General features: G+C 34.9%; 1 protein-coding gene across 3 annotated transcripts in view; it reads left to right on the top strand.

Annotated features, from left to right (window-relative positions):
• Window positions 1–12,981, top strand: part of Mtp (microsomal triacylglycerol transfer protein) — a 197,232-nt gene that overhangs the window by 149,610 nt on the left and 34,641 nt on the right. For all 3 annotated transcript variants that reach the window (XM_083141464.1, XM_083141463.1, XM_083141462.1), the window contains 2 exons: window positions 3,425–3,585; window positions 6,839–6,996. In XM_083141464.1, coding sequence (XP_082997590.1) covers window positions 3,425–3,585; window positions 6,839–6,996 — 319 coding nt within the window. The remainder of the gene's footprint in view (window positions 1–3,424; window positions 3,586–6,838; window positions 6,997–12,981) is intronic.

The following is a 12,981-nucleotide window of genomic DNA, read 5'->3' as shown; positions in this document are numbered from 1 at the left end:
ATGAAGAAAGGTTTCTACATGTTACGTACCTTTCAGCCTAACGTGGATTTTTTTCCCTTCACTCCTCCTGTCATGTCAAAAGACTACAGTGATCACAAGGCGTGGAAATCAAAACTAAGTATTTCACCTTAATGTAAGATATATTTTTGAAAATGCACACTTAATAGCAATCAATAAATTTAAACCACATATTACAATTATTTTTGATGTTTTTCTGCCACTATTAACCCGTTGCTATCGTGATTTGAGCTTGTTGATAAATCTATCAGTTTCTTAAATTTTGCCAGGTCCTGGCACATCAAGGTTAGTTTATTTTCTATCTGATACTAGTTGTCTATGACATCATAAATATTTGCCAAATTAAAAAACGAATAAACACAACATTTCAACTAAATAACAAAGAATTACAATGTAATGTCCAGGGCATTACATGGCCTCCCCCCACACAACAAAGAAAATTGACAAGATTGTTGTTTGGAGGAAATTTTCTTTAACACCTTAGGAAACTTGAGGTTTCAATTTGTCCAACAGTTCTTACCTGCATTCTTCTGAACAACTTATCCTTTTCAGGTTCTCAAAATTTTCCTTATTACATATTTCATCAGTCCATGGATCCTTCAACATAGCCACATTCTTGCCTATGCCTACTATTATATATGGATTTATATAACAGTCAAAGAATTTTGAAATATGCTTTTCTTTCGCTGAACTTAATCGGTGATTCTTCTTTAACACTAAATCTCCCGTACACAATTCATGAGAGTTAGGATTCACTTTTGGACCATGTTCTGCTTTATTTTAATATTTGTCTGTTGAGCGACAAATAATCTAGTTTTCCAATCAGAGTTTCCATTCATCTCATTTGTAGGCCAATCTAGTTCAGGAAGGAGATTTGCAGGAACAAGCTTATTATAAAAGAGTTCAACAGCTGCATACCCAGTAGCCTCCGATACTGAGAATTTTAGTAACCAATATATTGAATTCAAATATTTATGCCAAGAGACATGTTTGCGGCAACAAAATGTTCTTAATAACCTTAGAATCTCTTGATTCAGTCTTTCGACTGGATTGCTAGCTGGATGATAAGGCATAGTCCTAACTGCCATAATAGCATGTTTATCCAAAAACTACCTACTTTTTAGAAGTAAACTGACTTCCTCTATCGGATAATATGAACTTTGGCTTAAGATAATGGAGAAGGTATCTTTGCTCTAGTTTATTTATTAATTCTCATGTATTTGCTGTCCTTAATGGGTAAACCATAACAAATCGGCTGCCAATATCCACCATGGTTAAAATGTAATTATATCTGGAAGATTTGGGCAACTTTCCTATAATATCAATTGATAACATCTCGTGAGGCAATTTGGAAGTAGTAGCATAATTCCCTTGAATTAATCCAGTTTTGTCTGGTTTGGTCTTGCAACAAGTTATACATTCTCGGATGTATTGAGCTATATCTGCTTTCATGTTACACCAAATATGCTTGGCTTTGATTTTATTTTAAGTTTTGTAAAATCCATAATGACCAGCTTTATCATGTTCTACTATCAATTTCTCCGGAACGACCAGTCTAGGTTGTTTCCGTGAAAATTTGGCTCTATGGAATAATAAATCCTTATGTAAGTAATATTGTGGATTAATAACAGAACCTGCAGTAATGTCATCAATCAATTTCTTGCAATAATCATCTTCGTTCTGACAAATTCACCACAATTCAACCGAAAGGCTATCCTGGATTAGCTTAAAATTTGCCCATACATTGTATGTTTTCTGCGATTCTTGGTCTAGTGATGGAGCCTTCTCTTCGACCGGATGTCTACTAAGTATATCAGCTAGCTGGTTTCAATTTCCCTTAATATGAACTATTTCATAGGAAAATTGTTGTAGTTTCAGGGCCCATCTCGTAAGCCTTGAGTTCCAATTTCGGCTGTTTCCAACCACACCAAATTCTTATGGTTTGTGTAAATAAAAAATCTAGAACCATATAGGTATACTTTAAAATGCTCTATTCCGAATAAAACAGCCAAACTTTCCAATTCCTGAGTGTAATTTTTCTCATGTAGTTTTAAGTTTTCGGCTAGCATACTGAATGATCTTAATTTCTTCTAAAGCATCAGGACCTCCTAAATTTCCTTGAAATAGTACTGAACCTAGTCCAATTAAAGATGCATCACACATGAGGCAAAAAGTTTGGTTAAAGTTAGACTGAGCTATCGCAGGAAGTTGCACTAGTTCTTTCTTCAGCTTCCGGAAAGTGATTTCCCTTTCGTTATTCCAAATCCAGGGCTAGTCTTTCGATAGAAGCTCTTCAAGCACCACTGTCTTTTGTGCCATATCCTTAACGAACCTGCACCTCCAATTAATTAAACCTAAGAACTGCTGCAGATCTTTACTGGTTTTTTTGACGTGGAAATTTAAGGATAGCCTCATCCTTTTTAGGGTCAATCCTTACATAATTTCCCTAGATGATGTGGCCTAAGTATTTAATCTCACTTTTAACCCAATCACAGTGAATTTTACAGTGAATCCTTCAGTAAGGGTTTTTAAAACTTAATCGATATGTTTGAAATGGGTCTGTAGGTTGTCATAAAAAATAAGCAGGTCATCTATGTATACTGTAAGATAATCTTCAGTAGCTGGCTCAAATAACACTGCCACTGCATCCAATAAACCAAGAGGCATGCTAGAAAAACACCACTAGCGACCTTTAAATGAAAGGCAGTATAGTTTTGATGATTGTCTTTTATCGGGATCTGTAAATATCCTGAGGCCAAATCTAGGCTGGTGAAGAATTTCTTCCCACAAAATGTCTAAGGATTCTTGAAGCTGCGGCACTGTACTTCTTGGAGAAATTATAATTTTGTTGAGTTTGCGAAAATCAATACATGGCCTTACCGAACTATCAGGTTTGTCCACTACCAACATTGGATTCAGATATGGCGAATTGCATTGATGAATCACTCCCCAGGCTTTCCACTTTCCTAAATCCTCTTCTAATTTTTCTCTTTTTGCCATCGGAATCGGATATAGGTTAGAATACACTGGTTCTGCAGAACATAAATTTATCTCGCATATCGCCTTCTTAGCTAGACCTGGTTTATCAGAGAAAGTTGATTGGTATTTCATTAACAACTTGAAAAGTTGTTCCTTCTGAATTGAATCTAGACCTTCTGGAGCATAGGCACTTTCCTTAATATTGGATTCTCTAGCCATCCATTCATCTAAACTAGTTTTTTCTGAGGATCTAATATAATTAATCATGGTAGTCCCTTCTGTCGACCTTCCCCCATCTATATCCTCTTCTTGGACTAAATCCTCTTCAATTAATTGATCATGTCCAGGGCATTACATACAATCTTAACTATTAAAATCTATAGATTATATGTAAATCAAAGTAACCTTCATGTCATTTTTTTTTCAGTTGGCAAAATTAGTGAAGGAATCTTACGAACATCTACAAGCAGCAAACCTAGGAACTGCAAAGTCTGCATCAGCATTTCTGAAGTTACTTGCAGTTATCAGAGAATCAAATGAACAAGATATTGCGAAGGTTCTCAAAAGTTCTCAAAATGTCGAGATCCTGTAAGTGTTGAAGTAGGTAGTAATTTATTTTGGTAATACAAATACTTTTTACAATATGTAACAATTTTGTTCTTGAACTTTCTTTCAGCAACTACAATCATCTTACCTCTAGCATACATGTATAAAATAACATTTACCACATATATAATTCTCACTTGGTATACAGCAATAAGTATGGCAATTTCACACCCTACGAGAAAGATTTTTCCTCAAAAGTACCTGTTATCTTCCTCAGGAGTGGATATCTTAGCTGAAAGTTACATTTGTTAGAAAGAAAGGTTAAAAATGGTACAAAATTAGCAAAAGGAAGAGGGAGATGGGGTGGGGAGCAAGGTGGTCAGTGTCCAAGAAGCAGTGAATGACAATTTTACTTCATTGTCCACTTAGCTTAATTTGAACATTAAGACGTGTGTGTTAACTTAGCAGTGAATAGTACAACTACTTCAGTGGGGTCCTGGGTTTGATACCCGGTGGAGGCACATAGTGGTTCGGATCCCACTTTAAACTGTAGGTCCAGTCCCGATTAGCCTTGCTGTGCATAAAGTGGACTTAAACAAACAAAACAATGCTTCTGTAAGCAGCTATTGATAATTGAAAAATAGTTGTTATATATAAACACACACACATAATGCACAACATTATCCATAATGGTCCTGCATCATGCCCGATGGGCAATGGGCATACCTCAAACTTGTATTGAGAATGAACGATGGGCTATAATTGCACCACATCTCTTGTGCCAATTTGTTGTAACCACCTCTTTCAAATTCCAAACACTAGAGTTTGTGTTTTACTTGTGCTCATGTCAAATTACATTGTGCTTTTGCTTAGAATAGCATTGAACAATTTATATGCACAATGCACATGCACATTGTGAGAATGCTTTGCAAGGATTCCACTTCGGATTTTGCAGTTAATGAAAATTTCTATCCCAACAAGAAGTTTTAGGTTATTTTTCATATATTCTTTTTACATTATGCATTGAAAATGTTTTCAGTAACACTTATTACAGTTTTTTCTTTCAAAAAAAAATTGTTACAGATAAACATTGATAAATGTGACAAAATGGATATCGAATATAACATATTTTATATCTTTGGAAAGACGGCATTTTGTAGATTTCGGTAAAAAAATGTAAATAGTAACACACTTAGCAACATATTTTATATGATTTTGTGAAAAACAGCGAAAACCTCAATCTCCTAGGAAAACTGTGTTAGTTTCAAGCCAGTCCACAAAATGTTAAAACATCATCTTCTTCAATGTTTTTTAACCTTATCATTTAATCAACATAGACCTTTTAGCCTTGATATTTCATTCAAGAATGGGTCACACAGCTTTCAGTGTCAACCATCAATTAAAAAGCAATATTCACAAAATAATTTGTATTTTTTATATTTCGTGTCTATTTTGAAGACAGTTTTTTCAGAAGTTTTAAAATCATGTATAACTCCAGAACAGAAAAATCTCTAGGCCTCATTCCATCATTCTGCACTCATTTTAAATAGTTTACATTCCCTTAAAAAGTTCTCAGAGCATACAGATCACGTGAGGTAACTAGATTCATAAGGGCACAGTGAATTACTTTGAATAAGGATATAATATAGACAAAATAAACTTTTTCTATTTTGATGATAAAAACAAGATTCTTTGAAGTGCATCATCTTGTGTTTGTAAAATTCTTTGAGGGAGGTACAGGGAGTACAATTTAGATGAAATAATTTAAGAAATGCAGGGTTATCATATATCCTTATGTCCCTCCTCCACCATTCATGTACCACTGACTTCCATGGCCGTATGTAGAGGGGAGGTTTCTAGGGTTCAAACCGCCCCCCCCCCCCCAAACTTCTGACATGTTGGATTAATGGAAGTTCAGAAACCAAAATCTGTAACAAATTTTCAATTTTTTTTTCAAAGCATCACAAAAATACAAGGATACAATGTTGAAACGATCGAGCTAGAATTTTCATACATTTAGAATTCTGAAAGTTGAGTGAAACAGGATTTATTCTCAGAATCGTAGCCAACCCGCGACCCCTCAATTTTCACTTCTGCTGTCATCTTTCCAGTGTTGTTCCTGCGTCACAAGGAATATAGACTGAAGATTCCCTTATGATTGTCCCAAAATTCGCTTTCCAGCTTTTAAATTTCCTGTCCGATAAAGTCGAAAATCCCCCTTGATAGGAGTTCAAACCTAGGATCTCCAGTTTCGTAGTGCATTATGTTCGCGATTGAGGTTACAATCCATGCACCAGGCTAAGTTTTTAAAAATAATAACTGCTTCCACACTTTTAAAAATTCCAAAAATGTAATTTTAAAGTTAAACAACAAAAACTTTATGACTAAAATTTCCATCTAACTTTTAAAGCTTTTTCTTGAAGGTGTCTAAAGTTTAATGACGAAGTATAATAATTGTGCATTTCAGTACACACTGTATGAAACGTAAAAAAACAAAAAGAAACTTGTGCTGGATATTCACTCATCTGCTGGATTGAGTAAGCCCCCCTCAAGGATATAACAATAATATAATAATTATTATTATTAGTATTATTATGGAATAAAATTGTTTTATTATTATGAAATTTTAATAATTATTGTACAATTATTTCTATTATTCAAATTTCTGGCGACTCCCATGGGAACAATTATGAATGAACCCCGCCTCCCCGAAAAATTTTCCTGCCTACAGCCGTGCTGACTTCAATTAATTTATAATAACTAAAATAAAGTTCATTTTGTTCATATTCAAACAGAATTACTAAATTTAGAAATGCTTTAGATGGAGAATAATTAGTGTTAATGCAAGAACCATTCTACCATTTAAGTCGTAGAATAAATAATAATAATGGACTGGCAATGAATGATAGTTGTTATTATTATTATGTTCTTAATATTCACATAACCACTGTTGTATATTTTGTATTGTAATATCTTGTCAATTGTTGATCAATGGCCTGATGCGCCGTCCTTAAAAAAAATGTTTGACAAAGCCTGTGGCTTCTAGAATGTTATTTTGAAATTACTTCAGTTTTATCAGATTGATATGTTAACTTAAATTAAATATAGCAGAAATGTTTCTCTGTTATTTCTCTATAATATATACGTTGTTGGTGATGGTGTAAAATAACCTTGTTGATATAATTTATTACATAGTCATTTCATAAACATTGCTGTATATTAAGTACATTTAACTATGTCATTTAACTGAATTCATCACTCAGATATCAATATGAAAATGAATATATTTTTATAGACCTCAACTTCTTGACCTGGTGGCAGCAGCCAACACATTACCAGCTCATCGTGCAGCAATGAAAGTTCTGCACTTTGATTCTGATGACATAGACATGGCAGAGAGGTACTTATGGTCACTGTCATTCAGCTCTCATCCTCATGAAGAAATGATAAAAGGTACTAGTTTATTTCTATATTGTAAATTTAAATATGCATCACAACCTAGCAGGAACAGGTGGGCGAGTGTGGGCAAGCACCCACCCAAAAATTCCTCTGCCCACCTGATTGCCCACCTGAACAAATTCAAGAAGTAATAGAAAGTATTTAGAAAAATCTAATTCTTCAATAAAAATATATTCTTGTGTTAGCTCCATGCATATTTTTCTTATAAATATTGTCGATACTAGAACATAGGTTTTGAATAAGGGGTGCTAAATAACAAAAAGCAAATCACGCCAGAGCCACGTTAGTCTGGAAAATGCAGTCCAGAAGAAAGATTGACATTTGGATCGCAGATTAGAGTATATTGTTTAATCATGCAACAGTTATGAAAAATTTTCTTCCGCACCCCCTTCAGCACCCCCTATTTAAAACCAATGTTAAAAACATTAACTCTTACAGTGTCACGTAGTCACATTTAGCGCCCTAATGTTAGATATTTTAGTGAGACCAGGGCCGGATTAAGACTAAATTGGGCCTGATGCTTGAAATCTTTGGTGAACAATAAACACAACGATGTTATAGTTACATCACAGTGCAGAGAATAATAGTAACTGTATAATAAGTAATGCTGTGTCTAGGCATCCGAAATTGGGGCTCCAAATTTCATTCGAAGATTTATTTTCAGGTTAATATAGCAAAAGAAAGAAAACTGTTCAGCTTTCGGAAAATTCTACTCTGTTTTCATCTGGGCCTATTTCAGGAATGGGCCAAATGCTGCAGCATCAATAGCACCCAACTTAATCCGGCCCTGAGTGAGACCGCTGTTATTGTATATGTGTACAACAGCCAAGCATTGAAAGAGAAGCCACATATAATTTCCACTACTGTCGGCAATCTCTACAAACATAAGAGGCCGTTGTCTTTTGTTTCTCTCATCAGTATTGTTGTTAAGAATTGTTTCATCTTATGTTTTAAGTGACCTGTTTGTGTTTTTCAATATTTGCCTACAGCTCAGTGAGTTATTTTTTTGGCGGTTTAATTGTCCATCTATGTTGTTCCTCTTTTCTCCAAGTCACACTGGAACAAAAATTTCAGGTGCTTTCAAGATATCATTGGGTCGTGGCCGGGAAATTACTTAACGTGAATTGTATCATGAAGGGTAATTTACCTGCTAGTACAGTCTATATGTTCCATGTAACATATTTAGTAAAGTACAATTTCAGACTTTGTCGAGGAGTCCAAAGTTTGAGAAGAAATGTTACAGTTCGTTGATGAGTATAGTGCCAGCAGAAGGGGATTTTAACAAAGATGAATTTGTGATCCACTTCGCGTTTTGTCCTAGCACCGCAGCATCTGGGACAGACTAAAGTGGCGTGACCACAGGGGGACATTACCCCTTCCTTGGTCAGAAATAAATACTATGGGGAGCAACGGGGCAAACATTGAAGTAAAAAAGAAGCAAGGCTAGCAGAATCTAAGAGTAGCAGGACAAAATGATACTCAAGATGGAATTAGTTTTCATGTATTTCTTTAATTTTTCTTCCAGATGACCAAGGGCATCTGTAGAAGGGGGTGGGGGCAAAGAGAGGTAATTGCCATCATCGATTTCACATTTTATGCAAATAAAAATACATTTCGTAAATTTGTTTTTCGTAAATTTGTAAAAGTTCAGAGCCGTAGCTAGGGGGCAGTGAACAATCTAAATGAAAACCTTATAAAAGAGAGAATGTGGCACCCTATTAAATTAATATTGTTTTCAGTTTGCAATAATTAGGACTTAAAAAGCAAGCAATATAATTATTTTCTGTAATGCATTGTAAATTACCAGAGAGAGAAGTAAGACCAACTATGTACTTCAGACTGTTACTGCTAAGCTGTTTGGTCTTAAATGCATGAACAATTGTTTCGATGAAAAGGAGCGTGCACGTTTGAGAGATTTATATCAGTTTTGCTGTTGGTTTGTTATGAGGAGGATGAATTGATTATGTAATGCATTTAAATAATATGTTATATATATATGTATTAAAGAAACTTTGAATACGTACACAATTTAATGTTAACACTTTGCATATGTATTTTCTTACATTGCTCCATGTTACATAAGTGTGTAAAACATTTGTTCTACATGAAAGTTATACATGTCATTTGTACAAAAAGAATTATATTCATCATGCATTTTCTCTCTTTCAAAAATGCAGTTTATGTGCTTGATTTCAATTATTAGCTACTGCGAAATTGAACGTGTTGAGAAAGTATCTCAAATTGTTTGTCCAACATAAGTGCTTAACACCGACTTCTCCCCTTTTGCGTGATTTATGAGGATATAATAACATATTTGATGCTGCTACTACTACTATACAAACTACTAACAACAATGAAAATGTCATTATTATTATTGGTACATTTATCATGGTACTTGTCCCCATCACAGACTAAAGATCGTGGTTGCTTCTCGGCTAAAACATGCATGCATATTTCATGCTTTTTTGTTTTCAACATAGCATCCCCTACATTTTATTCCGCACCACCTCAGCACCCCCAGATGATTAATCCTGCCGCCGCTGCTGGATATGATGAAAGTGATGAAGGGACACTCACAAAAAACACCCATGCCCAGGCTGGGATTCAAACCAGAGATCCTTGGCATGCTATGGTAACCACTTCCCCAACAAGGCTTTGGTGCCAGGACTCACGGCCAGTATAATCCTTTGTGGAGCTTCATCCATTTAATCTTATCATAATTCATCCTCATTTTCATGATTAGCCAAAAGTGGAAGAAAAGAAAAGTTAAATAAAGCAAATAAATAAAATGAATTAATCGAATCTTCTTCATTCATCAAATAAAGTACAGGCTATGTTAAATTCCTTCTTAATTTAAAGGATAGTTTTTCTTGTATGTACGCATTGCTTGCATGATAAAATTATTTTCCTGTAGTTTACGGTTATTACAAGCATAAGAAAAACAGTTTTTTCCTTTGTGACGTTTCAGGAGAACACACGCTCCTTTCATCAGACATTTATTTTCATTTTGACTAAAGATACAGTTATAACAATGGTTAGTAATTTAGATAGAGAAAGCACTGAATTTCTTAGATGATGAGGAGGAAAAAAGAAAATTACGAAGTCTCACACATGATGCTCTTGATGAACGTTTAAGTTTTGAATACAACAGAAGAACTAACAGAGGTCCAAAATACACAGAACGGGAGAAAGAGCATATAAGGTTGGGAAAAAAAGTTCATGGTTTCAAGATCTGGTTGAAAGAAAACGACATTTTCTTAATAAAATCGGACAAGGAAAATAAACCTGTCCTTATCCGAATTAAGGACTATAAAGAAAAAATGGAAGAATGTTTCAAATTAAACAATTTCACAGAAACCTCTCGAAACCCTATAACTAAAATAATAAATGAGGTAAAGAAAGTAATTGAAAGCAGTATCACGATACCAAGAGAAATGAAGAAAAAACTCATTGTCAAAAATTCAACCCTGCCGATTGCCTTTGGACTACCAAAAACTCACAAACCGGGAACTCCAATACGACCCATCATTGCAACTTTCACACATCCTGCATACAAACTATCCAAATATTTAGTTGAAAGACTTGCTATAATTAAACAACAAACACCATTCAGTGTTAAAAATGCATATGAAGTGAAACAGAAACTAAAAAAAATATTGTTTGGAATAGTGAGTATCGTATTGCAAGTTTTGATGTTGAAAATTTATATCCTAGTGTCCCAATAGAAGGTGCCACAGATGCATTACACAGATGGCTTATTGAGATGAAGGTTAACCCAGTAGAATCATGGGAAATGGTTCGATGGTTTACTGTATGTGCAAATTACAATTACTTTATATTTGATGGCAAAATCTATCAGCAAAGTAATGGTCTATCAATGGGAAACCCAGTATCCGGAATCATCTCCAGCATTTTCCTTCATTACATAGAATCTCCAATTGTTAATGCGATAGGTGCGGATATCAAACTCTACATCAGATATGTAGATGATGTGCTAATTATTGCTAAAAATGAGAACACCATCATGGACGTATTTAAATCGTTAAATGAATCACATCGTCGCATAAAATTCACTTGCGAACCCATGAATAACAATGTAATTTCTTTCCTTGATCTGCAAATTAAGACAACTGACTCAACAATTCAAACATCAGTCCATAGAAAAAAATTAGCAGGGGAAAAATACATCCATGCCAAATCAGAACATTCGCGTATAACAATGGATAACATATTTTTAAATTTTTTCCTGAGAGCACAAAGACTATGTTCTAATAACGAGGATATCAAAAATGAAGAAGAAAGGCTCTTTAATATAGCAAAAGAAAATGGCTTTCACACTAACAGAATAAACCAAATCAAAAAACAAGTCGCAAGAAAACTAAAGGAAAAGAGAAATACAGACAAAGATGAAAAATCTGTTGAAAAGAAATTTGTGTGCATTCCATTCCACAAGGGATTCTCACATAAAATTGCAAAAATTTTTAGAAGTTTTAATTTCAAAATTGTTTTCAAATCACCAAGAAGTTTGGAATGTACATTTAATGAATTCAAAATGAGGAACTCGCTACCAGATGTGGAAACCACAGGAATATATAATATAAGTTGTTCATGTTCAAAAGATTATGTGGGACAAACAGCAAGGAAAATGGCAATAAGATGGCACGAACACGATTTGGACATTATAAATCTAAACCCAAGAACAGGTTTGTCAACTCATATCATCGAAGAGAAGCATTTGATTAAAAAGAGAAGGGTTTTAAAAAGATTAACGGGAAAAACAGAGTTGAATGTCTGGGAAGCCTCGTTCATTGCAGAAGAACACTGGAATAAATTAAATAATGAAAATGGTAACATAGATCCAGTGTGGAGTTTTCTTTTTCACAAATGGAGTAAGCCACCATCTTTAAAATTTAATGTAACAGAAAACATCAAGAGACTTTGTGAAAACAATGATGAATTTGAATTACCTGATGATATTTGGGATTCATAAATTTAAAAAATCTAAAATAAAAATAAAATAGACTGTTTTTTTCACAGTTAAGTTGCTATATTACAACAATGTAACATTGACAACATCCATTATATAACAGATTATTTTTGTTTAAAAATTACTAACCATTGTTATAACTGTATCTTTAGTCAAAATGAAAATAAATGTCTGATGAAAGGAGCGTGTGTTCTCCTGAAACGTCACAAAGGAAAAAACTGTTTTTCTTATGCTTGTAATAACCGTAAACTACAGGAAAATAATTAATTTAAAGGGATAAGACAAAATGTCCATTGTACAAACGGAAGTACACAGTGAGCAGTTGAGTTGCATAGACTGGGAAGGGACACTTAGATGAGAGAAATAGGGAGATTATATCACAAAAGATAGGAACGATAGCCAAGCGGCTTTACAACAAGTGACGACATCGGGTCCCTTCACTATTTTTTTCTAGAGTGGATAGAGAGAATTTTGATCACAAGTTTTGGCAAACTGATCGCACGCATGTGTGTGTGTGTGTGTGTGTGTGAAAGCATGGGGGGATACATGTTCATGAAACTCATAAACTTTATATGTGCCCCCCCTAATTTTTCAGTATTTCGCTCCTGCCCACCCGATAAAAATTTTCTGGTGCCGCCCCTGCAACCTACATACAAATATCACTGCACAATAACAGTGAATATGTCCCGTACCGTGGCCATGCGGTCTAAGGCATCAATCTTTGAGTTCCGGCTTCTGGATGCATGCAGGTTCGAGCCTTCTGGGGACTCCTGAGATTTCGGCCTGTGTGGGGGACCAGTTTGAGGAAATTGGAAAGCTAGGATTGAGTAGCGTAACCTGGTTATGGAAAACCTACAGCGACTGGGGGCTCGTCATTCTAACCACATGTTACCCCATAACTGGTTGAATGATCTCCCACAACTGCTGAGGCTTGTGTGAGTGAGGCTGGCAGTCAGTAGGTAGGCCCTGCCCCTCATGGGCTGTTCCACCAT

This window comes from Lepisma saccharinum, chromosome 20, assembly GCF_977018435.1.
Source record: "Lepisma saccharinum chromosome 20, izLepSacc3.1, whole genome shotgun sequence".
Taxonomy (NCBI): domain Eukaryota; kingdom Metazoa; phylum Arthropoda; class Insecta; order Zygentoma; family Lepismatidae; genus Lepisma; species Lepisma saccharinum.
The sequence above is the reverse complement of the archived record's forward strand: the minus strand, read 5'-3'. Positions and strand labels throughout refer to the sequence as shown.